We start from the raw sequence: 25,232 nt of genomic DNA on the forward strand, positions 1-25,232 counted from the left end.
TATTTGTGGTTTATTAGGTCTAAATGGCTTCTCCTGCTGCTGGAAAGCACAAGGAAAGAAAAGCACAAAAAGAGGGAATGTGTTTTTAAGCTGGTGAAAGGAAGTATGAGGTCTTTTGAGCTGAATAAAGGAAATGTACTTCCTGAAAGGACTAAAAAATCCAGATCTTTGAGGCCATTATCAGTGCTTGCTGTTTTTAATGACATTTTGCTTTATGGTTATAACAATAATTCATTCAGCAGATGGGAATCATCAATAGGGCAAGATTTGATTTCTCTTCTGCAGTTTGGGGTCTAAGCTTGTTGTAATGCCAGACAAATGTCATACAGATATGTGCAATGGATTTGGGGTTTTGTAATCTGTTTTTCTAAGCTGGCTTTGCATGCAAAGACAAAGCATTAAGAGCCCTCGGACTTTCCTTCTGCTTTGTCTCTGAGATACTATCTTCTCTTAATTCTGGAATCTCTGGGAAACATACAGCATCTGTTCCTTGGAAATAAATAGCGGCTTGAGATTAGGGTCTGTCACAAAGGATGGATCAGTCTGTATGTTTAGAATTTAAAATATTTAAAGTATTTCAAGATCAAAGATCAAGTAGCATGAAGGGAGGGGTGTGAGTTTCTTCCCTCTTGTTTTAAATTGCTATCTCTCTCACTCAGTACCTTTTTTCTGCTTATATTGGGAGTATGTCCATCAGAAGTTGTTTTTTTGCTGTGAAATTCTGAGTCTTGAACTTCCTTCGCCTTGAGCAGGTTCTGAGTGTTGAGAATTTAAATTGTGAAAAGGAACTCACAGCTCAGTTCAGTGTGAAAACATTCTGCTCTCCTGGCTGGCTACAAGCAGTTCTCAGTCTCTTAATTTCAGAAATTTCTTATTCTGGTATTGAAGGCATTAATATTTTATCTTGAATATCTTGGATTGTCAATATCTTAAATGGAGAAGTGTTTGTGCATCCTTGTGAGATGTGCTGCATATCCTCTGATTAAATGATTCTGGTTTCACTAGATCTGCTAGTAAAAAATACATTAGAGATTTACTAGAGAATCAAAAAGGCTTCAGTTAAAGACATTTCCTGTAAACTGTATCCCAGTTCAATGGGACTTTGTCAGAATGTCTTGCATTTGATAATAACCTTAATGGCTGTGTTATAGAGAGCCTTTGTTTAGGAGCGAACAGCATCTGAATGCTCTTTACTGAGCTTCCACTTTTAGGAAGGTGAGATTATAATTCCCACAATTATCTTTTCCAGAGGAGGCAAACGTGACCTGTAGATAGGAGGAAGAACAATGTCCCTGTGTTGCTGTATTCACAAGGCAGGAAACAAGCATCCATTGTTGGTGGTGGCGTGGGGTTTGTTTGCTTATTTATTTATCTTTAAGAAGGAGCAGAGCTGTTTTGCCTCTAGAATGTGAATAAGCAACCACATTCTTCTGCCTTTGTGTTGCAATATCATATGTGTCTATAACTGCAGGAGTATATGACTGACTTTAACTGTGTGTGTCAGAATAATTTTCCTGGTTTTGATGAGCACATCAGTAATACCACAGAGCAGCTATTTTCAAAATCCACATCTGTTTCTTAAGACATTAAGCCTAAACTGTCAAGCTGGAAATGAAATGAACTCGTGAGAAGCACTGGCTGGCATTTTGCCCTTCCAGCCACCTCGTTAATGATCCGTCCTCTGAAGTTGTTCCTGATAACGTTTATAAATAGTTAATTATCAAAAGGCAAAGAGGAATAACTCAAAGTTTGCTTTACTAAGACTGCTGCCTGTGAGTAGTGACCTGAGCAAATGTTTTCAGCCTGTTGGAGGCAATCCCTCTCAGAAGGGAGAGGTGCAGGTCTGTCAAACGTGCAGCAAAGTTGGTGCTGGGGCATTGTGAGACCCGTTTCTGCAAGGCAGAGGTAAAACTGAACACTTCCCCTCCTGCCAAAACACACTGGGGGTGTTGGTGTTACTGGTATAAACACTGAGGTGAAGGGGATGGGTGAGGTGTTGCTAATGCTGGAGCTCTGGTACAGAATATTTGCATCATTCCTGTGCTGCCACAAACAAAACAGGGAAAAAACCCAGCTCTGTGTGTAGGTAACAGAGCAAGGATAGATTTGTTCCTGTCTTTGTGTTCTGTTCTACAGCTAATAGATGTCTTTAAATTAGTGACAGTAAGAGGTCCTAACTTCTGAAGTGTTAGTGCATAATTCTAAAATCTAACATTACCCCTAGATCCAGTGTGATTGCTTTAGAAAGATGCAGTGTATTCCCTACTGAAAAAAAAGGAAAAAAATTAAAAGTAGGCTAATGTTGGATAATAGAAGATCCCATTAGGAGGCATCAATTATTGATAGATTTGTATATGATAATAGTATCTAACATAGAAATTTGGAACACCAGAAATTATAAAGCTACTGCAGAGTATAAAATTATTCCTTTTGGTTCTTCAGGTTTCAGTTTGACTTTTTAAATTTTTTTTTACTTCTTGTGAGACTTCCAAAGTACCACCACAGAGAAAAGCAATAATATTCTAGATGTGATAAGTGAAAAGTTTCCCATGACTTTGAATTTATGAAGTTGGACAAGGGCAGTCCAAGCCTGGCCACTCACTGAGCCAACAGATGCTTTTATTTTTAAACATCTTCCTGACTTGGAAGCAGAACTGAGCAAACTGAATGTTCCATCTTTAGAGGATGCAGAGATGGTGTTCAGCAGCTGTTGAAGACATACAAGCACTGGGAATAAAGTAATTTTCCAAATATTCTGCAAGCCTTTGTGATGACGGTGTCATTGTCTTCTTGGAGAGGAGAACAAGGTGCCATTTCTCCCTGACAAAAGAATTGCCATTTTTAACTATACATTAACTCCTTCAGGGTTATTAATGTGCTAACAACCATTTATGTTCTGTGTCTGTGAATTAAATCCACATTTTTCTTAGCCTTTGTATTAGTACCAATGAAACTGTTTCTTGAAATTGCCATGGTTCGGGGAGGGATCATGACACTGTTATTTTCCCAATGCTGCTACATTTTCATCTATTCAGTTTAGAAAAAATGGTTCACAAGTCACTTAATTAATCAGTCAAGAAAACCAAGTGAAATATTCCAGAAATCTGGAACTGCTTATGCCAACTGTAAAATTTGGGTTGGATTTTTTTTAGTTGTTTGTTTTCCTCTGTTTTGAGGTTGGCCAGTATTTTATAGATGTCATAAAAATAGGAGTCATTTTGATTTTAACCAGGGGGGACATGGGGAAAGACATGTTTGTCTAACAAGCTTTTTGTATAAATCTAGGTAACAAAGCTGCTCTTGGTTCTGAGTATACAAACATGTTCTGTATTTCTTGTGAAGCTGTTCCTGGCTACTTGGATACCTGACTGATTGTCAGTGCATAGTTTTAGAAAAACCTGGAGTAAACTGGAATTACTTGTGAAAGATAATCACTTTTTTAGGACACTCATCAGTGCTGGGATAACAGACTGGAGCTGGAGAAGTTCACAGCTTTCATTTGACTGTTGCATGTAGGTGTGTGCTGTCTTTTACGGGTGTTCCTACGCAGATTTAAATTGTTGAGTTTCACAGGAAACAGCTCAAGGGTTTGGGTTTTTTAATACACTTAAACGAAACGTTTGCATTGGCAAATTCTTCCAGAACTTTCTAGGGTTTCATCATATTCTGTTCAGCTTGCATGGACTGCATTTGATGTGCTTGTTTGTTTGTTAGAATGTTTGAAAATTCTCAGATAAAAAGATGGAATATCTATGGCAAACCTCTTGAAATGTTTCCTCTTCAGAACTGACCATTAGAGTCTGCTTGTGTCATGCCCATGTAGGAGATGTTTGGATCTCAGTTACAGATGTAGGATTGAAAAAATGAGCCACCTCATGCTCCAGAGATGCAAATACTGTTTGCTATAGGAGTAAAAATCATTGTTCAGTGCTCCAAACTGGAATATTGATGCAGTTTCAAGAACTTCTTAAAATAAGTTATGATGACAGCTATGATGAACTCCATATTTCAAGAATAATTTGAGTTCTTGCCATGTAATTTAAATAGGAAATGTTTCATTCTTTCTCTGACCAAACTGTCAGAAAAGAGGGAGTCTGACTGCTTTATGTGAACTCCTGATTAAAGATAACCATTCCCTGCACCACGCAGTCACAGGAATTTATTTAACATGTGTGTCTGGTAAGAGACTTTACTTGGGAGAACTTGCAATTTAAATTGCAGTTACTTTGAACATGTCTGTACTTACAATTTTCAATACTACCAAGTTGGAAGTATTCCTTCATCTCCTTCATGACACTCAGAGAGATGTTTTAGTAACTTTCCTGAAAGTACTTCTTAATTATTCCACAGGTTCATGAACCACCCAGCTCCAGCCAACAGCCGCTACAAACCCACTTGCTATGAACATGCTGCTAACTGTTACACACATGCAGTAAGTACACTTCGGGCTTCTTTTTCTATTTTTTCTTTAACCAGATGTTTCAATAAATTTTTGTCTGTTGTAAATACTTACCTTTGCCTCACTGTGTTCATATCTACAGCCTCTCTCTGGTTTTGTGCATATAAACATTAACTTATATGCACAGAAAATTAACAGTAATTTCTGTAACAGTACAGAAAATTAGATGTTTGGTAATGTTCCGAATCTCCTGGAGCTCCAGACACTTCATAAGATTCATTTTCACCAATGTTAGAGGTCTTTAACTTGATATTTTCCCTCTGTTCAGTAAAAGGATGCCTGCAGTAAAGGGGATATAGGCCACTACTAGTTAGCCTGCAAGGTGGATTTCCCAGGTCTGCCCTGACATAATACTGTGCAAATTGTAAACTGGAAGTAAAAGAAAGATTTATCCATGTGAGAAATGGCAAGGCCTCATCAGACTGTCTGTGGATATGAGCAACAAGAGCTGGAATGTTTTAATTCTGATACCTACTGACTCTTCAAGAAATCTGCTGTTTTGCGAGGGGCCCTGATAATGCTGACAGCCCTGCTGAAATTTCAAGTCTTTCCTTATTTTCGTAATGTAAGGACTTATTCTAGATTTGAATATGTGGTATTCACATAAAAAAGAACAGAAGCAGTCCCCTTTGATTTTTTTTTTTCCTTTTAGTAATTAGGAAGTTTAATTTGCTGTCTGGCACTTTGAAAAGGACTTAAAATGTGTCTGTTTGCTTTTTAAGATAGCATTTGCCCTTTTATAAAGGCAGCTTGTGCGTCTCCTCAATCCCTCAACTCTAAACATCTGAAGTATGTTTGACTTTGTCCTCAATCTCTTATCTCCAGTGTGTCTGAGTGAGCTGCAGATATGAAAGCTCAAAGTTGTGCCCAGGACTCTTCAGTTCTTGAAGGAGCTCTGTTCTTAAGGATCCCTTGTGTGTATTTCGTAAATAACCAACGTACAGCTCTGTGGTGCTGGTAAAAACAGAATCACCTTGGTTTTGCGTGTAGACATAAAGTTGACTGAAACTTCTGTGTTCTTAAGCCAAAGGTCTCATGTACAGCATTATGTAAATATATGCTTATTTGTCTAGGAATGAAGCAACATTCTGTTAGTTAGCACAAATGCGTAGTTTATCTCATAATCCTTGTGCAAATCTTGTTCGCTCTGGCCAAAAAGTTAGATTTCAAAATATCTGGCAGATGTTGCTGTGCTCCTAAGCAATTTCAGCTTTCACCTAGTTGAAAAACAGGCATGTTTTACTCCCTCCTTTTAGCAGGACATGACAGCCAAGGTGGATCAGTGTTTTCTGGTAGGCTGCAGTTTGTGGTGGAGCTCTCTGATTACTTTCTAAACAGTCAAACTACCTGCTAAAACCTACAATGAACTGTTAAAATAAATGTGCAATAACTTTTCATCAATATTTAAAGTCTCGAAATGGGAGTCTAAGCTGGGAAAGCACAGAAAAGCTAGGGGGGATGTTTTCATCTCCTTTGTGTTGCAGACTTACTAAATGTTAGATGGTCAAGTGGCTGAGTCTTTGCTGCTAGATTACAGTGTGAGTTTTCAATTAGACATTGATGATTCTATAGAACAGAATTCAACAATGGTTCTCCACTATATTTTTATTCCAAACTTTTATTCATAATTCAGGAAGCAATCAGCTTCTACTAAAGTAGCGTGTGGCTGTACTTCTCAGTAGGTATCCCATCTGGTTTTGAACTTAAAAATACACAGGAATCAGTTTATGGCAGCTGCTTAATAAAAAACAAACAAGCAACAAAAAAAAAAAATAAGGATAAAGGAGGGTATAGAATCCCAGGCACAACCTTTTGGTACAATACTTAAAAGTTAGTTTTGTGTTGCATAGTAAGGTATGTTCAAATTTCTTACTTGTAAAGCTATTTTAAATGTCTTGCCTTTTTTTTTTTTTAGCTTTAAATGAAGCATTGACTTGCCTTCCGACACTGGGAGAGGAATGGCAGCAAAGTAGTTGAAAACAGACAGAAAAAGCTGTTCTCTGTGTTCAAAGGAACAGGAAGGAAACAGTGCATGAGAAAAGCAGGGGTTGTGAGAATTGGAGGGGAGAGATGACTCTTTCATAATGAAGCTTTCTGGTCTATGTAAGGTTTATCAAACAAAAGGTAGACCTTGTTGTGTTAAAACCTCAGGATTTAGACATGGCTTGCTTTATACTACTTTAAATGTTTCTTCTAACTGCCTTAAAAGGAGTAACTATTCTTAAAATTAGTTATAATCTGTATTCCAGGTTGGGTTAGTGAAGTGCATGGAAGAACAGAAGTAGTATAAATTTTTTAAAAGTGAGACTTGGAGCATTTAGGTGGCCATTTGAGCAGGGAAGAAGGGGTGATCAAAATTTCAGGACTCTTCTGATGAAAATGTCTCCATTCCCACTGACTGGTATAAGCAGTTTTTCTGCTCTCTGTGTGTTGCACAACCCAAGTTGCTTGTGGGCCTCTCACTCTGTTACTGGTCTCCTAAAATTAGGTGAAAATTGAAAAGTTGGGAGAGATGGTAGCAGGAGTGCACTCGTGGAGCAGGCAGCAGGAGGTGGGCACAGCCCTTCACGGGTCCCTCTAATTGTCACATTTTTGGGGGGCAGGGGTGGCATCTTTATTGCTGTTTCTGCTGCCTTCCTTTCTAAAAAAAAGCAAGTGCATGGACCATTTTTGTGCCCTCAGTGTTTCCCTCTCAGTGAGAGGCTCATGAGATTGCAGCAGTAACACCAACCACACTGCTGCAGTGGCTCGTGCATCAAAGGGCATTGTTGCTGCCTGCATGATGTGCAAGGTGAATAACTTCATTTTCCAGGAATGTGATATACAAAACCAAAACTTCCAACAGGTTTTTAAAGCTGTCTGTGGCAGAGATTGTCTGGAGAAATATGGAAAGAATGCAGGTAAAATGCTGGCCAGTGGAGCAGTATCCTAAGTAACCCCAGACAGGTGAAAGGTACTGGGTATTTTGCTGTAAGTTGGTAACCAGAGAGTGTCATTTCACTGAAGTGACCCTGATCAGGTTCACAGCTTTTTGTGTCAGCCTCTTCCCTTGTGCCTTAAGGGTTTTTACTTGTTGTAACAGCAGGGCTTGTGGTAGTTGGTTTCCCAAAATGCACCACACAAAGGTTGTGCTGAAAACTATTCTGAAAGATTACCACCTGTAGATGTAAATTAACATATTTTTATCCTTCATCTTCCTCCTTATTGCAAAGAGCTTTTAACTTCATTCTCTTACTTTGTTCTGACATTTCTCTAGAAAGCTTAGGAAACTGTTGCCTTCTCTCTTGTTCTGCAGATCTTCCTTCCAGCCCCACTTCTGATGCAGCCAGGATTAATCACGGTGCTAAAATTAGTTTATTTGCACATCACAGTTCTGGGTTTGCTCACAGTACATTAAGTTACTGGGTTTGATGCTATTCACTTGGAAGGCTTGCACTCCATGATGAAATAAGCAAAGATTTTGTGACTTGTAGCTGGAATTTTTTTCAAGGAATATTGGCAACTAAGAAATGCTTTGTCATGCTGTAAAATGACACAGCACAATCCCACTCATTCTGTTAGTTCTGATTCTCTGACTGCTTTTTTGATAAACTCCCCTCCTCTTAAAGGACTGGTTAATGGCTGTTCCATTCTGAAAACTGGAGATTAAAATGCAATTCTTGTGCTTGTGATTTTTTTCAAATGAACTTGGGAAAATTTGCCTTTTTTTGTGAGCTGAAGTTTTGTATTTCTTTTGTAAGATGGATAAAGCCCATTGTACCATATGTTACCTGTTATGGCATTGCCATCTGAAGAACTTTAATCGAGTTGGCTGGAACAGCAGGGTATCATTTCTGGAATTTGTATTTAATCTAGCTATTTTTGGCCAAAAAAAAAGAGTAATAAAACATCTCTTGTTTCGTCTGACTGTTCCCATGGTGCCTACCAAGCACGGAGAGGAAAAGGTTGCAAAAAGAACACTTAGGAAAAACAATCAGTCCTTTTCATGGAATACAGTGCTCTTGCCTGTGAGAGGTAGATTTGTTCTTTAAAGCGGGACAAGGCAAAAAAGGGATTAAAGTCTTCATTCATGTGCTGCACTCTTGATTCTGAAGGTGCAAATAAAGAGGTGATAATAGAATTCCTTCTTTGTTTTAACTGTATCACTTTATACACAATAATTACTGGAAAGAGTGATTGACACTGAACTTTGTTTTGGCCCATTTGAGCATCCCATGTCACAGCTTAGCTTGTGAAATATTTATTTGAGGAGATTAGTAAAAAACTGGGGTCTCTGTGTAAGAAAGGCAGGTTATTCTGTGTAACATCTAAATCTAAAGCCCAAAGAGGTCTCTTTTCCTGTGAAGTGGTCTCTGTCAGAGTCCCTGAGCAGCTCATGCCTAGGCTGTTATAGGGAATTAGTAGGAATTTGCTGTTTTACCTGGTATTTGTAGGTATTTAATCTCTCTGAAACCTTTTAGTTCTCTGTCAAGTTTAGTCAAAACTGGAATTTGCACTGAAAATTGGGAAGGAAACTGAGGATGCAGTGGGATTATACAGCTTAGAGCCATGGCTACACCACCATTTCTGGGGCTAAGTATCCTCCTGTCCCCTGCAAAAACTAAATGAAACAGTTGTCACATCTCATCAGTTCCTGGCTGTGCCAGGGGCTTCAGCCACACTTCACTCAGACTGTGTGTCATGTGTGGAAAACAGGAGTGGCTGATCTCCTGAGGAGTGACACGTTTCAACCTTCCCTGAATTTGAGGGCTATCCAGGATGTGTGCAGGAAACTTAGGGTTGATGATAAATGATAAGCCAGGCTGGCAGACTATTTCTGGCCTTAAAGTGCACCAAGTCAACTTCCATAGTTCCATTACAAAGCTCAGGAAGTGTTTTCACCTCTAGTCCCAATGCTGTGAATGTATCAATGCCATACTTTTAATTTCCATGGCTCTACAGCTTTTGGCACAAATACACTGAATTTTGCAAAACATAAGGAAATTGAGTAGTAATGAAGCTACAGCTGGTATACTTCAAAGTCAGAAGGAAATTGTTATTCTCAGATCCATTCATGTTATTGTTATTCTCAGATCCATTCAGTTTGCTCTGCATCCTCTGCACTGAGCAGAACCTCGATTTCCTCTCGTCTGTAATTAGATAAAGGACAAATAGCTCAGGCTAGACTAGAACTCTGCAGTCTGAGCTATCAAACCTGTAATGCAAAGTGGCCAGATTTGTTTAAACATTGCTTGTTCCTGGCTTTATTGTTTAACATATGAGACTTGGGTTAAATTGCCAGGAATTTAACCCTAAGAAGCTTATTTGCAATTCAAGGGAACAAATTAGCATTTTAGACTTGCTGTAGGGCCTGGAAGAGAATTTGTGCAGTGTTTGTAACTTAGAAGGCTGACTTGATAGTGGATGGAGATAGGTAGAAATCGCTTTGTCAGTAAGCTCTCTTCTTTAAATACTTGGACGTATGGTGTTTTTTAGGGTTTTTGGGGTTATTTTCTTCTTCTGCTTTTCTTTTTGCCTTTCCTGAAGGAGATAGAGGTACATCAGGTATTTTGTTCTGGAAGGGAGTGTGGTTTTAAATGAATGCATTTAAAGCCTGCAGTCACTTCTTGGATGCTTCATGCAAATGTGTAATTTTATCATGATGTTTGAACAGGGCCTGTTTTGGAAGAAGTGAATTAGAAATGCTTTGAGAGGGAGGTGGGAAGGAAAACAGAGTTGGATATGCTGCATTAGAAGAACACCTTTGTGCATTAAAAATCTATTCATGAGAGAAGTTTGCAGCTAATTTATTTATGGTAGCTTAAACCCAAGTTCTGCAAAACTGTTGCTTAATTCTTGCAACTGCACTTTACTAAATGCTTTGTTTTTTCATTTGGGATTTGAGTTTATTTTGGTCTGTCTTGTGCTCTGTGTCTATGCACAAGAGGTGGCTTAAATTCAAGCCTAGAGTAAGATCAATTTGGTTTTAAAACATGAGGCTGAATGTGAAAATAAAACCACTGCTAATACGTACAAAATTAGACAAAAGAATTTGCTGTCATGGCTAGAGGAGTTGGTAACCTTCCCTGGTACCATGGGGGGAGAAATTTAGCAAAACCAGATCTAACCTATGCCTGAGACATCGATGAATTTCTGGTGCTGATGTGTCAACTTAAAACCAAAAGACAAAACTCTCTGGCTGGGGCTGGGCTCTCTGCCTGCTGGTGCTGCTCTGTGGGTGGCACCACGGCAGGGACCCGACAATGGCCTTTTGTTTTGGCAGTTCCTGATTGTCCCTGCCATCGTGGGCAGCGCCCTCCTCCATCGGCTCTCCGACGACCGCTGGGAGAAGATCACAGCATGGATGTACGGGGTGGGGCTCTGCGCCCTCTTCATCGTCTCCACCGTGTTCCACATCGTCTCCTGGAAGAAGAGTCACCTAAGGTAGCAGGGGAAAATGCTGCACTTCCTTGGGATGTTTGCCCATTGTGCTTCTCAGTCAAACCAATTTTACGGGAGGTTGGGGTGGTACTTTCTACTGAATCGTGATAAAAACACCTGTGGGATTCACATTCTCTGAACCTGAGAGAAGCAGAGAAAAGAATGATCAAAACAATTCTCATCTCATTTGCTGCTCCTGTGTCGTGCCAAAGTAGAATGCAAGAATGCAATATGGAGATTGTTTACCCAAAGTGAGGGTGTTTTATTTCCTTGGCCTATCAGGGACAAATGTGTGTGTGTGTTGGGACTGTCAGCTGACAGCTACAAAATTCTGGGCAGTTGAGTTGAGCTGGGTGCTTGTGCAGATTCAGTTTAATGCAGTGTAATAGCATATAGAATAATACAGTATAATAAAGTAATTAATTAACCTTCCGATATCAGTGGGGTCAGATGCATCATTTCTCCCTGCCATGGGGGTTGCCTTGGTTCCTATAAACACCCTTGATTTTTTTAGAAGAAATAGCCAAGCTCATGTACCAGTGAACTTAAATGTCTGCTGCCTTGTCACAAAGAAAATGTGTTTCGGTAGGCCCTAGTGGCTCTTAATCCAGAAGCAGAATGAGAAAAACATAATGTAGGTGGTTGATGGATAATATCCCATTGCAGACATGAAGACACTGTCTGGGACTATGGCATGCTCAGGTGCTTTGAAGAACACAGCTTTTGCCAATGCCCAGCTAACCAGCAGGAAACCTCCTTGGGACCAAGGCAGCAATAGCAAAACTGACATGGGATTTATTATTTTAATTTTATTTTATTTATCCATCCCTTGTAAGACTCCCTAAATAATTTTGGGCCATAAATTGGATATAGCCAGTAGTCACTAAATAGTAACAGTGTCTGGATTAGGCAGGGATGCAAGGTGGGGGTGGAGAAGGGGAGGGGACGGGAGAAGTGCTCAGCTCTTACGTGTCTCAGTTCCTCCACATGGTTGTAAGAGGGATGGAGGTGATGGTATTTTCCCCAGAGTAATTCCAAAGCATGTCAGGAAAGTGAGGTGATGCAAAAAATTTCCCAAAATGTGTCATGGTGACCTGTTCTGTCTCTCTGTCCCTAGGACAATGGAGCATTGCTTTCACATGTGTGACAGAATGATGATCTATGTCTTCATTGCAGCATCCTACGCACCATGGTAAGAAATGGGGACCACAGCTGCGGAATCAAAGCTTTTCCAAAGTAAAGAGTTCATTGTTGCAGCTTTCCAAAATCTACAGGTGGCTTCTTGTATGCAATTGACCACATTGTGTTGTGACAAACATTGTAATGTCATCTCCTGGGCCTTGCTGAACAGAAAGTGATGCTAGAAAGCATCAGAAAGTAGTTTATTTATACTCCACATATCTCAGTTCATGCTTTCCACCCATCAATGCAAACACCTTCTGCCTCTCTGTGGGTAGAACGTCCTAGTGTTTGTTCCCCTATCATTCTGTAGTTAAAGCTCTGAGTATTTATTTGTTTTTATTAATCCCCACTGCTATTGTGTTAGTTTACTCATCACTTTTGTCTCTTGGAACCTTTATACCTCCAGGTTAAATCTCCGTGAGCTGGGACCTCTGGCATCTCACATGAGATGGTTTATCTGGCTGATGGCTGCTGGAGGAACCCTTTATGTATTTCTCTACCATGAAAAGTAAGAATTATTCTTTGCATTTAACTTTAAACTGAAAATTATCATCAGGGAACAAGACCAAACTTTTTTTGTTTTGGAGATGACCTGCCAAGGTTCTCATCAAACAAGAAAATTTAAGTTGCCTCAGTGTTTTATATTCTCACTGGTACTTACTGCAAGTGAAAGTGTGTGGGCAATATTTAGAGAAGGTATTGCCTGCAACTCTAAAATGCAGAGATAAACACTAGTTTTAATTTTGTCATAAAACACTATAACCTATCTGCATGAAAATTTTTTGTATAATGACCCAATACCAACACATAATTTAAAATATTCATTTTTGCTGTTGAAGGAAATGTTCATCCTTTTGTACACCACCTTAAATTGCTCAAATCATTCCTTTTTAGGTATAAGATCGTTGAACTCTTTTTCTATTTAGCGATGGGATTTTCTCCTGCTCTGGTAGTGACATCCATGGTAAGGAATGTGACTATTAACAGTGCAAACAAACAAAACTTGCCTTTTATAACCAGCTTAAATTCCAGTGCAGCTCTTTCCTCTGCAGAGATGTTCATTTTAGTACACTATACTTGTAAATGCTCTTTGCAGAGCAACCAAATACAGCCTGTCATAGTTTGGATTTATAGTTCACATTTCAGTGAAATGGTGCCTTGTTTTCTTCAATCTGGGCTGCATTGTGTAGATGGAGAGAGCCTGGGTTTCTTGGTGCATCTGAAAAGCATCCTACTCCAAACTTTTTTATAGTTGCACATTTTAAATGATGTTGATTAACCATCTCTGCTGCTAATATAAACGTGACACATTTTCAGGTTAATGCCTTAACTGACTGTATCAAAGTCTTGATGGGAGGAGCTCTGCATTAAACTCACACTTCCACAGAGTACTGTGATTTTCTTTGTCTCCATGATTGTCTGCTCTGCTGATGAAGCAAACCATCAATCTTGTTTTAGTTCTTGAGTTGTCCCAGTATAAGTTTTCTAGTGCTATGGGGACATGGTATATAAGGACATTATTGTGCATTTCACAAAGTGTAATATAAATACACTACATTTCTCACTTGTCCATCTGTCCCACCCAACATTTTCAGAGTTGTCACAGCCAGCTCCCTTTGCCTGGGGGAGAAAAGCACTGTGTATTTTGTCCATAAATACTCTTTTCCCCCTTTACACCCTGCCCCTGACCTGTCCTTGTTCCCTGGCAGAGCAACACCGAGGGACTGCAGGAAGTGGCCTGGGGAGGTTTGATCTATTGCCTGGGCGTGGTGTTCTTCAAGAGTGATGGAGTGATCCCCTTTGCCCACGCCATCTGGCACCTCTTCGTGGCCACAGCAGCTGCTGTCCATTACTACGCCATTTGGAAGTACCTTTACAGAAGTCCTGCAGACATCATTCGTCACTTATGAGATCATACAAAACAATAATCTGCACTTGGCCTCTGTAACAGTATTATTTGACTTAAAGAATTGGGGGGAATTGGAAAAATTGCACAGCAAAACTGCACTGACTTTGGTAGTTCTGTGAACACAATTACTGTGAACTGATGTTTGTGTCCTGCCATTTCCCATCACATGGCAAGTGCTGTAAATAACCAAGATACTGTACTGCAGTAACCAAGAGTCCATTCCATGTTAGCAGAACTGGCTACCTGATGTTTACAAACAAATTTTGTATGCTAGTTTAATTTTACAGTTTTTAACTACGTGAATTTTTCTAAATTAGTGATTCAAATGGTGAAGTCAGTGCAATAGTGAAAATGTAATGCTCTTGACATGAAATTGGTTTCTATCACCTTTCCACGAGTCATTTCTTAAACATTAATCAGAGACAACTAATCTACTTTTACCACCCATTATCTTGGTATAATGTGACTTTTATAGAAATTTTTCTGTGTTTTTTGTAAACTTTAAAAGTACATTTATTGAACTGAAGACACACAACTGTCATCTATGCAGTTATTCATGTTGCAAACTCTTGCAAGAAATGGTTACATTCCACACCCTGTTCTGAGGAGCAAACATTGTACCTCTTCTGAAGTTTGTGTTGCAGCTGTAATTGTAATAACCACTTTTACAAACTAAAACCTAAATGTGATTCTGCTGAGTTCTAACATGGCAGCATTCTGCTCATTTACAGTACCACTGAACCAGACCTTAAGTTGGCTTTATTTGTGATGAAGAGCTGTAAAAGGAATAGCTGAGGTGATTTTCTCCTCCAAGTTCCCAGCTGTACCCATACTGCCCAGCGTGGGGGCTCGTGTGGAATATCCCCCATCCAAGCCAGGGCTTTCCCCATTTCATTTCCCCAGCCCCTGCACACGCATGTGGCACTGAGACTTGGGTTTCCAAAGAGGCTTAAACTGACTGGTCCCACCAGCTTTTGGTGGGGTGGTTGTGCTGGGAAACCCAGGTGGGAGCAAGAGGCGGAGCATTGCTGAGCACCTGGAGCTCAGGGTTCTTCACAAGCACAGCCTGGCAGGGAGCAGAGCTTGGAGGATGTGCTAGGGTGTCACTTGTCATCCTGGGGCTTCACACAGAGTCTGACTGGTCTTTGTTACTGTCTGTCTGTACAGGAAATCCAGCTGTGGTAGCAAGTCATGATTGTAGGATGTGCTCAAATGACCAATGTAGAAGAGTCATTGTAATCCTGTTTCTCCAATAATTGTATCCTGTCCCACTATGTAATGGATGTCTTATATTAAGATTGACTTTATCCTTTTTCTAATTTACTCAGTTTTACATGTCAGTATTTAAAAACAAAACCAAAATGTGTTGCCTTTTTCAGATTTTGTTCTGGATATTGCCTGTCTGCAAACAATAAATAGCAAGATAGGGATGTTTCAAAGGTCCTGTTTCACTCAGATTTGCCAGAGGGCCGCAAGTTTTAGAATATTTACACTTGTATAGGGAATTTACCAGAGGGTCAAACTTTAAATTCAAGACATTGAAGAATTGCTCTGTGGTGGTAGCAGGTGAGCAGAGAAGTGGCAGCACCACAGCAAACTCAAACTGCCCCAAAAGAGAGCAAAGGGAACAGCTGGGCAGGTAATTCTACTACAACAGTCTTGCAGATCTGGATGCCTCAGATTTTTAACATTGTGTCTATTTTAATATTTTCCACTTTTTGTGAGTTCATATATTTTGTTGAAATGCAGTACTGCTAAAACCACTAAAATACATGTAAAGGTTTTCTGTAGTCAAAAGTTAAACTATTGCTTGAATATGTTTGTTTTAATTTTAAGTTAATTTTTCATGGCATTTGCTTTTTGGAGTGTTTGAAATGGTTTTTAAAAAGTTTCAATTCGCCAAAAATATTTTGAATTACTGTATTCTAGTCAATATGATATTGAATGTACTAGACTAACAATAAACATTTGGTGCAATTTGGAAACTCTTGTTTTCTTGGTGGTTGTTTTTTTTCCCTCTCCATCATTTAGGCAGGGCGGTCAGAGACTGACACTGTGGCCACTCCTGACAAAAAGGATCCTGAATTGAACCTTAGGAGCCCCATGTCTGCTCAGCCAATGCTTTAAAAACAGTAAGAAAGACTGTAATCAAAAATATTCAATTTTTACTATGGAAAAAATATATTTCTGTCTAAATTTTGGTCAATAGTTAGAACTTGCTTTTCCCTTTTGCTGTTCTGGGATATAAGAATATATTGGGATTTTTTCCCCCAATTTCAATGTTCTAAATTTCAATTTAGAACATTGAAATACATAATTTTGCTCTTATCCCTGGAGGAGTATCATTGCATAAAATATAGACAAGCTGAACTAAAAATGTATTTCTGTCTGGAAAGCAAGCATATCAATTAGTCTTTTCTTTTTTCCCTCCATCTAATTGGAACTCTCGAGGCTGATTCCTCTCAGGAGTAAGGATAGTGCTTTTTCCAGTAATGCATGCTGCAGTACAGAGATGGGATTTCTTTGTCTTCCCAAGGCAAATGTTTTTAAAAGCACTTGCTTCTGTATTTTCTATGCCTCTAGGTTTTAGAAGTGCAACAAGTAGGCTGAATCTAAATAAAGCAGAGATAGCAAACATTTCAGATGGACCTTTCCAGAAAATGTCTGGGATGCAGCAGGTACTTTGAATACTGCATATATTTTTAGATCATGTTTTTATAACACAATATCCTCTGCATCAAAAAATAATTCTATTAAATGAAGGGCTACCTTTAAGGATTTATATTAGAGTGCTTGTTTGAATTGTATTGGTTTAAAATACAATTAAAGAGTGAGAAAGACAATATTAATTTTTCTTCCTGTTAACAAAAAGAGGTCTAAAGGTAGGTAGGCTCCTGCTCCAATCCTGTCTGCTCCACATTCCTCTTAAATAGTGATTACGATAAGAATCTCCCAGTTCTGGGTAAGGAAGTCCTTTCCAATGAGGCTTGAGTGGCCTTGTGGGTCCCTTCCAACTCAGGATATTCTATGAAATGCACATTCTTGGGGCTGGAATGAGCAAGTTAAAGGGAAGATAGTACAATTTTTCTTTTTTTTTTTTTCCCTGCTTAAATGCCCCTCCTGCTCAGAACCTCTACAAAATTCTTTACTTGGGTCTGGTGTGCTTAGCCACGAGATGTCCCTGAAGGCCAAGGCTGTCATGGTCACATCATGTGCTTGACTGAATCTTTTCTCCATGCTTTGCTATTTTTAAAGAGCACAGGATGTTGGGCTCTGCTGCTGATTGCTTTCACTCATCAATAGGTGCCATAAAGTTAAAGCTAAGAATAGTTGACAAAAGAGTGATCAGGATGGCACAGCAAAGCTGGCTCCAGGGTGTGGGTGCTCCCTGCCTTCCCTTTCTCAGCCTTGCCATTTGACCACTGTGCTCCAACAGCCAGAGCTGCTCCTCCATCCTGCTGCTTGGGAGTGTTTCAGTCATCGTTTGTCTGAATAAATTCACCAACCACTCTCAGAGGGAAGGGAATGGACATAAGACACCTGAGATGTTCTCATGTAGCTCTTGAAAGCGTTGGGATGCCTTTGCTTTGGCATTCCCAGCACTGCCCAAGTGGCACAAGCAGCAGTGGTTTGGTGACACTGTCCTGGGGCTAAACACCCCCAGACTGCTCAGCCTTGGGGTGGGTGTGAGCTTTCCAGGCTGCCTGGGGAATTCAGCACAGAGCCTGTGCCAGGTGCCAGCTGAACACACAAGAGGAGTTCCACTCACAGGTCAAAGCCCCAGGGAGAGCAGGGCTCTCTTGATAAAAGCTTTCAGATTCCTGTTCAGGTAGTGTTTGGTGGGTGGTGTTTTGGTTCTGAGCTGGGTGTCTGTCACTGGGTTGTTTCCAGCCCAGGCATCCTCCTCCTGTCTGTGCTGAGCAGGAAGGGTGGCAGTGCTTGTTTCCCTTGCAGAACCAGGGTGCTGACTCCTAAGGATAAGCTGTGGAACCAAAATCCTGTTGCAAAAGGTTGGCAGAGAGGCCAGTTTCATAACATAAGTCACATCATTGGCTAATGAAGCTCATGTGCTCTCAGAGGGATCTGTTCAGCTGTCTATGTTGCTTAGCAGCCCCAGCCCTGCTGGCATGGATTTGAGTGCCAAAATCCTCTAGGTGCCTCTGCAAATCTCCCTTAAATTTTCAGAGCTGCAAAGCTGTTGGTAGAGACTGACTGAATGAGTGGCTTTAGCTCCAACAGGCACCTCCTCACTGTCTGGTGGGTGGTGGTGGCTTCCAGGAGAGGCCCAGAGGTGTGACCAGATGTGGCATGTGGCTCCTGTGACACAGCCAGCCAGCACTGAGCCATTCTCCAGCGGGACATTCAGAGCAGCCCACAGGATGTTTGGATGGAGAGCAGGAGTTATTCTGGATGTTGAAACACTGAAAGCCAACCCACAACACCTAGTGAACATGGGGAACCTGTGGCACTTTTAGATTCAACTAGCAAGGATTTTGTAGCATCTTAAATGTTGGAGGATAGAACATTGTTGCTGTGGGAACTCAGCTGTCTTCTCTAATCAAAACCCATGAACATGGGAAGTTCAGGGTTGGTGCAGGAGGGGAATATTGATTTAATTTTATTTCTTAATACGTGTCTTAATATATGAATATGTTTGAATGGAAATGGCTTTTGTCTTGAAGCTGATGGTGGTGCTGAGCAGCTTAATCTGCCTTCTGCTCAAACACTGAAAATAAAGATTGAAGGGACTGTGAGATATTTTTAGCCCCTCCTCTGCCTGCAGGCAGGATGGACTCTGCCTGTCAGTCCTGACAGGCTTGTTCTAAAATGCCTCTAATAATGGGGATTTCACAATCCTCCCAGGCAGTTTATTTCAATGTTTCACTCGTTGCCCTCTTGATTTTTGGGTTTTTTCTGGCTGCCCGAGCACCGTTTTCTTTGCTGTACTTTAAGCTTGTTACTCCTTGTCCTGTCTGCAGCAGCTCAGAGGAGAGCCCTTCCAGGCAGGTTTTCTGTAGCTGGAGACTCACTTCTTCCCTTGCTTTCCTCTGCCCTAGACTTAAACAAACTCAGTCCCTTCAATCTTGCTTCCCTGCCACCTTGTTTGACAGAGCCAGCAGGATGTTCCAGGCTCTAGACACTTTTCCCAGCTGATGTTGTGACACAGGGACATGAGAAATTAGTGACAGTGCAGAAGGAGGGAGAGGTGGAAGCAGGAGCTGTAATCTCATCTTTTGGGAGAGGGTCATCAAGGGAAAAAATTACCCAAAACCAGCACACACAGCATCCCAAGAAAGCAGCTTTTCCTTCTTTGTAGCAATAAGGAACAAAGACACATGGACCTGCTTCTTGCTTGCTCCAGGGGAACACTTTATTGCAAAAAACCTAATTTTTATGCTCTAAACTTAAGCGAAACAAGCCAATAAGCAAATTGGCTGCCTGCCTCTATGGTGTTGCTGTTCTTGTGTCCTTTTACCCAACCATCTTTTCTGATCTCTGGGTGTCTCCCCAGCCAACCACTGCCCCCCACATGAGGTGACCGCTCACCAGTCACACAATTTGTTCTCTGTTTACATGATCTATTTTTTACCTTGCTGTTAGCTGAACCTTTCCCAGAGGGCTTTCTGGTGAGCAAGAGGAAACAGAAGTGAAGAGTATTCCTTATCTCCCACATCTCCCCTTTGTTTAATCAATAAAATCACACCAAAGACAATTATGCCATATACTACTAAATGTTTAAACCATACCCTGAAGCAGAGGTCATCTACAAGATTAGAAAAACCTGAGCAGATCCTGAAACATTTTCAGATGTAATATGACTGAGCAAGGCAGAAGGGGAGTAACCCAGTAACAACCCTTCAAAAACAGCAACATATGCCTTGACATGAACAATGTGCACATGGTATCAGTAGGGGTCATCATTCATTTGCTCTGTCCATCTTAGGGGGTAAGACATGGGCAGTGCCTTTGCCAGCCAGGACAGCACAAGTGGCTGCACACACCACAAAGGAACTCACTTCATGTTGTGACCTGTGGAGACACGAGCACAACCCCTGCCCCATGCCAATAGATCTAAGGGTCCTTTCCCTTGCCCTGTTAACAGGTCCTTTACCTTTACCATCACCAGAGGCCTGGCATGAGCCTTTGTATTGAAAGAATATTGTCTTTCACATGTTGTTTGGCCAACCTCAGCTCAATTCAGAAAAATGAGAACACACAAGGCTTTTGCTGATCTGTCATGTGGGCACCCTGACTCCCCCTTGTTTTGTTTTTCAAGCATGGTTTTCAATGTCCTGTGGGCACCATCAACAATAGCCTGCGCAGTGGGAGAGTAGGGATAACCTGTGCTGTGAGAGACACCCCACTGCTGTAAGAATTGGCCAGTCTGGTCAGAAGTGTAGGCAGGCCATTGTCTGTTTTAATGGTGGCCAGGAGGCCTGAAGTGGCAAAGCAGGTGAGCCAGTGCCCAGTGACATCACAGGCCTTCTCTCCAGTGGGGGCAGTTGCCATCAAGAAACGAGACTAAGAGTCAACAGATGTGTGTGTCATATTTCAAATGACCAGATTCTGGAATATGAGTGACATGAGTTGGCCAAATAGAGTTTGGAATGGCTGATCAATGGCCCCTATGAAAAAGATCCTTCAGTGAAGCTGAATCTATCTGCACAGTAGTTCCAAATTGTCCTAAAACATCCCTTCCCCATAATATACATGGTATAGCAGCAATAAATGGTGTAATCCAGGCATTTTGCCCATCAGGGCCAAGAACAAGCCAGAGATGAGTGCTCTGTCTAGGGCACTGCATTCCTTCCATCCCAGTCAGGGTTTAGGTGGGGTTAATCATGGGACAATCAGTGAGCCATTCACTGCTTTTGATGATGGAGACATCAGCTCTGGTATTGACAAGCCCTTTAAATTTTCTGCCATCTATGCTGCATACCAGGGTTGGCTGAGCTTGTCCAAAAAAGGTGTGGCTGACCTGTGCTGCCAAAGCCACCCATGCAACATTTACCCCTCCCACCAGGGGTTTTGTTGGAAAATGGAACAAGCTGTGCTGAATGCTGACCTGCAGGTATAAAGCAAGGTGGCACTGGGATCCAGAGCATAATTTGTATTTCACCCTCATAATCTGAGTCACTAACAGCAGGTAACACAAAAAGCCCCAGCTTAGTGGTGGAAGAGCATCCAATTAACAAGCCATGTTTCCTCCAGGGCCACTGGGACCTCAGAACGGGGCAACCAGTTCATCTGCAAGGTGGGCCCAGGGCTGAGACACAGCTGAGCAAGGCACTGTGTCCTTTCCCAGGGGTGATGTTTCTGTCTGGAGGCTGCAGAGGTGGACAGGAAAGCAGGGAACAAAATACAGGTTAGAGGAATCAGGTTGCTGGGCCAAAGTCCTGGTTACAATAAATTCCCTCTGACTGTTTTCATCCATCCCAGGTGGAAGCTGGCTGTTGGGTGCTGTCTGCAGGTGGGGCTAATTTTCACATTTCAATGAAAATTGGCCTGCGAATGTGCAAAATGATTGAGCACCATCGTGTTAAGGCCGAGTGTCTTCGGCTCTTCCAGCCAGCAGCCGGCGCCCCTGGGGCAGAGCTCCCAGCCCCCGATGTGTGCCAGGGGCTCGGGCAGGGCAGCGGCTCTGCTGAGGTGACACTGACACTGCGTTTGTCCCACCGGTGACTCAGACCTTCCCAGGGTCCCACCTGCAGCGGCTGCACCGAGGCACAAACACCCGAGGGAGGACGAGGGGATGTTGAAGAGGAAAAGCGGGCGGTGCTTTGGAGCGGATCCCAGCGCTCGGGAGCCGCTGGCGGCTCTTGTGTGACCTCTTGTGTTGGCTCGGAGGGGCCCTCAGCGTTCCCACCATGGATCTCTCCCATTTCCCCACCCACATTTGCATCTAGGCAGTGATTACATATTAAAGAAAAAAACCCAATACGCTGCGGAAATGCACCGGTGACAGTCACAGTGACAAATCCTATTTATTCCTCTTAAATGCAATACCAAAGATTCGTTTTTTGCCGTCCAGACTTGCCATGGGTATGGCTGTGTCTTTATTTGGCTCTGGATTAATTTATTTTAAACAGCTGGGCAAGGGTGATAGCGGATTTAAAGCATGTCAAAGATTCTTGAGTTCTCACAGGTTTCATGAAAACTGGAATTGGTTAAAAGGAGTTAAAAAGAAACAGCAAACCCAGCCCTAAGGGTGGGGCTGTGCCTGGCCAAGGGAACACCTCAGGACTTTTCCCGTTTGTTTTGGTTTTTTTTTTTTCTTTTGTTTGTTTTTTGTTGTTTTTTTTTTTTTAATCATGGATTTTCTGGGATAGTTATCCATTCTGCATAATAAATCCATGAATGACCCCCGAAATGTTAAATCCGCCAAATTCACCCAGAAGTCAAAGCAGGTGGGTTAAAATGAAAGCGCTAGGACCCCAAAGTGGCAAAAGCTCTGGAAAACTACTCCAAAATAAACCCTTGGCTCCTCATAAAGATGTGTTTGGGATGTGCCTCCTGAGCTTGGGGTGGAGAGGAGATGGTTTATTTTAAATATTTACATATTAAAGTATATTTATGCTACTAACTATGTTGCATTAATAATACCTCTTAAATTTTCTCTGAATATGTAAACGTGTACTAATAAATACCTCATTATATGTGAAAATCCGGTCATATAAAGTAAATAAGAAATAAAACATCTCCAAAAAACATGTTCTATGTATCATCTGTTCTATACTTTATATAAAAATATAATAATAAAAAGGCTACTAAAAGCACACACAGGCAGTCAAGGAAGTCTTGTGTGTTGCTGCATTATAACAACTATATTTTGTACATAATAACATATATAGCAAATATAATCTTTGTAGCAATAAAATGTGGATACAAAAAGCTCTAAATCCATATTAATGAAGAAAATGTTATTGAGTTGGCAGTGTGAAATATAATTATTAAATGTCTCTAGTTGTGTGCATGTAAAGATAAATGTGCACAAACACCTAGACAGGGTGAATGTGTGTATTAGAAGAAACACATGCCATGTCCCATGTAACATTTATTAATCTTCATCATAATAAAATCTACTTCATATATTTTTGAAAAAATTCAAAAATATAAATCTAGCCTTTAAAACAATATGAAAATATGAATTTTAACCTTTAAATCACATCATTTTATACACGTGTCTCTGGGTAAAAATAAATCCCTTTTGTTTAAACCTGTGCTGAGTGTGCACATGGAAACCTCTGTGACAGAGACACGTGTGTACAGAGGGGCTGAGCACGAGAGCCACAGGAAGTGTTTCTGGGTTATTAAAACACATCTTGGTGCACAATATATACTATTTATTTATACTCAGATCTTTTCCTGTCAGTGATGACAATTTTTAGATGAATCTTCATGCAAAAAATATTAGAAACCTTATTAATTCTTTTCCATATGCTATATGGAAATAAAATTATTACATTTCTGCCTGACTAGAAAGTGAGAGGAAGGGGAGTGCACACGTGTGTGTATATATATATATATATATATATATATATATATATATGTGTGTGTGTGTGTGTGTGCATAATATAGAATGTGTAGTAAAAACAGGCTTTTACAGTAATAAAATACATAATTCAAAATATAAAAATATTAACCTAGATTATTAAATTCTGTTAAGTATGCTGCATGAAAATATAACAGTTTATATCTGTACAACAGTATATGGACATACTACATATATATATATTTACAGACATATATGTAGAGTGTATATATACATACAGATCTATATACATGTATATAAACTCTCTCTTTCTCTCTCTCTATATATCCATACACACAGTTTTTATAGACACCCAGAGATATATGGGCACACTGCTGAGGGTGTACAGATATTAGGACAACTCTTGTGTGTAATTCAGACCTAACAATAAAATATTTTTTGTGTGTATTAAAAAGTTTTATTCAAGTAGTAAATTGTGGTAGCCTAAATGAGATACAGTTACTAAACTTGTAAATATATAAAACATAAAGAGCTACAAGGATGTGTGTGCCCACGCTGTGTGTATTGTAGCAATTACAGTTTGTGCATAACATATATGGCAAAACCATCCTTTTTGACAATAAAATAAATATGTATTTTTAAAAAAGTTATAAAGGTTTATTAATAAAATAAGTGCTGTTAAATGTTCTCTATGAAAGTATAATTAGCCAATGTATAGCTCTATGGATGCACGGAGATGAATGTGCTTGTGCAGGTGCATGTATGTGTGTGGCTATTAGATCAAATACACTCTCTGTCTTCATTAAAAACTTTTGTATTAATAAAGCTATTGATATATTTATAAGGGTGTATAGAAGTAGGAAGCTAAAAGGAATTATTATAAACATGGCATATGAAAATGAAATTTTAATTTATATATTTATAAATTTATATACACACACATATCTTTAATGCGTGTATTAAAATATATTAATTTATATTACAGCTATGTATTTAAAACTAATAAAAGCATGCACACAGAAGGGAGATTGAGTCAGTGTTTTATTAAAACATACATTTTGTGCATAATAGGTACTGTGTATTTAAAATGCAGACTTTTATAGGTAGTCTGACCTATGTATCATGCTCTATACCCTGCTATAAATATACAGATACATATGTACACATGTTTAATAACCTGTATACAGGAAGGGTTAGTCCTGAATCATAGTTTTTCTCTCTCAGGCTGTATCTTTATATAAACTAGATATCTAAAAGACTGTAGCATCTATTATCTGTCATGTGGACCATATAAAATATTAGCTATAATGGAGAGTAAAATTAATGTTATGTTGCATGCTACAATAAAAAGTACTCCTTGATATCCAGCATTTTTATGAATTTACTGTATGAATTTACAGTGAATTGAAACATGATCACATCTCATAATATATAAAGTGTATAATGTATATATGGAAATGGTGCTTCCACTGTACCACTTCATTACTTTTATATGTATGCGTATATATATATATATATATATATATAATATATCTTTCTTAAAAAAGTAAATAGTACTAATTATAGTATAGTTTGAATTATTTCATCTCATGTAAATGCACATTTGCTGTGGTTATACCCAACCCTGGTGGCAGCTGGGAAGGTTGGGGAATATTTGCCCCCCCCAGATTAGCTGGGATCCATCCCCTGGTGGGACAGACCAGAGGATGGGGGAGATAAATTCCCTCCCAAAAGTCCCATGCCCTGATACACCAAAACAAGCACACAGC

The 25,232-nt window shown here is 40.1% G+C and overlaps 1 protein-coding gene across 2 annotated transcripts in view; it reads left to right on the plus strand.

Moving 5' to 3' along the window:
* MMD (monocyte to macrophage differentiation associated) overlaps positions 1-15,955 on the plus strand; it is a 41,574-nt gene extending 25,619 nt beyond the window's left edge. For both annotated transcript variants that reach the window (XM_066566080.1, XM_066566082.1), the window contains exons 2-7: positions 4,351-4,432; positions 10,722-10,882; positions 11,997-12,071; positions 12,468-12,569; positions 12,956-13,025; positions 13,771-15,955. In XM_066566080.1, the coding sequence (XP_066422177.1) occupies positions 4,351-4,432; positions 10,722-10,882; positions 11,997-12,071; positions 12,468-12,569; positions 12,956-13,025; positions 13,771-13,971 (691 nt within the window). In that variant the 3' untranslated portion in view covers positions 13,972-15,955. The remainder of the gene's footprint in view (positions 1-4,350; positions 4,433-10,721; positions 10,883-11,996; positions 12,072-12,467; positions 12,570-12,955; positions 13,026-13,770) is intronic.
* Positions 15,956-25,232: the final 9,277 nt, after the last annotated feature.

The sequence above is a fragment of the Molothrus aeneus genome, chromosome 26 (genome assembly GCF_037042795.1).
Source record: "Molothrus aeneus isolate 106 chromosome 26, BPBGC_Maene_1.0, whole genome shotgun sequence".
Lineage (NCBI taxonomy): Eukaryota > Metazoa > Chordata > Aves > Passeriformes > Icteridae > Molothrus > Molothrus aeneus.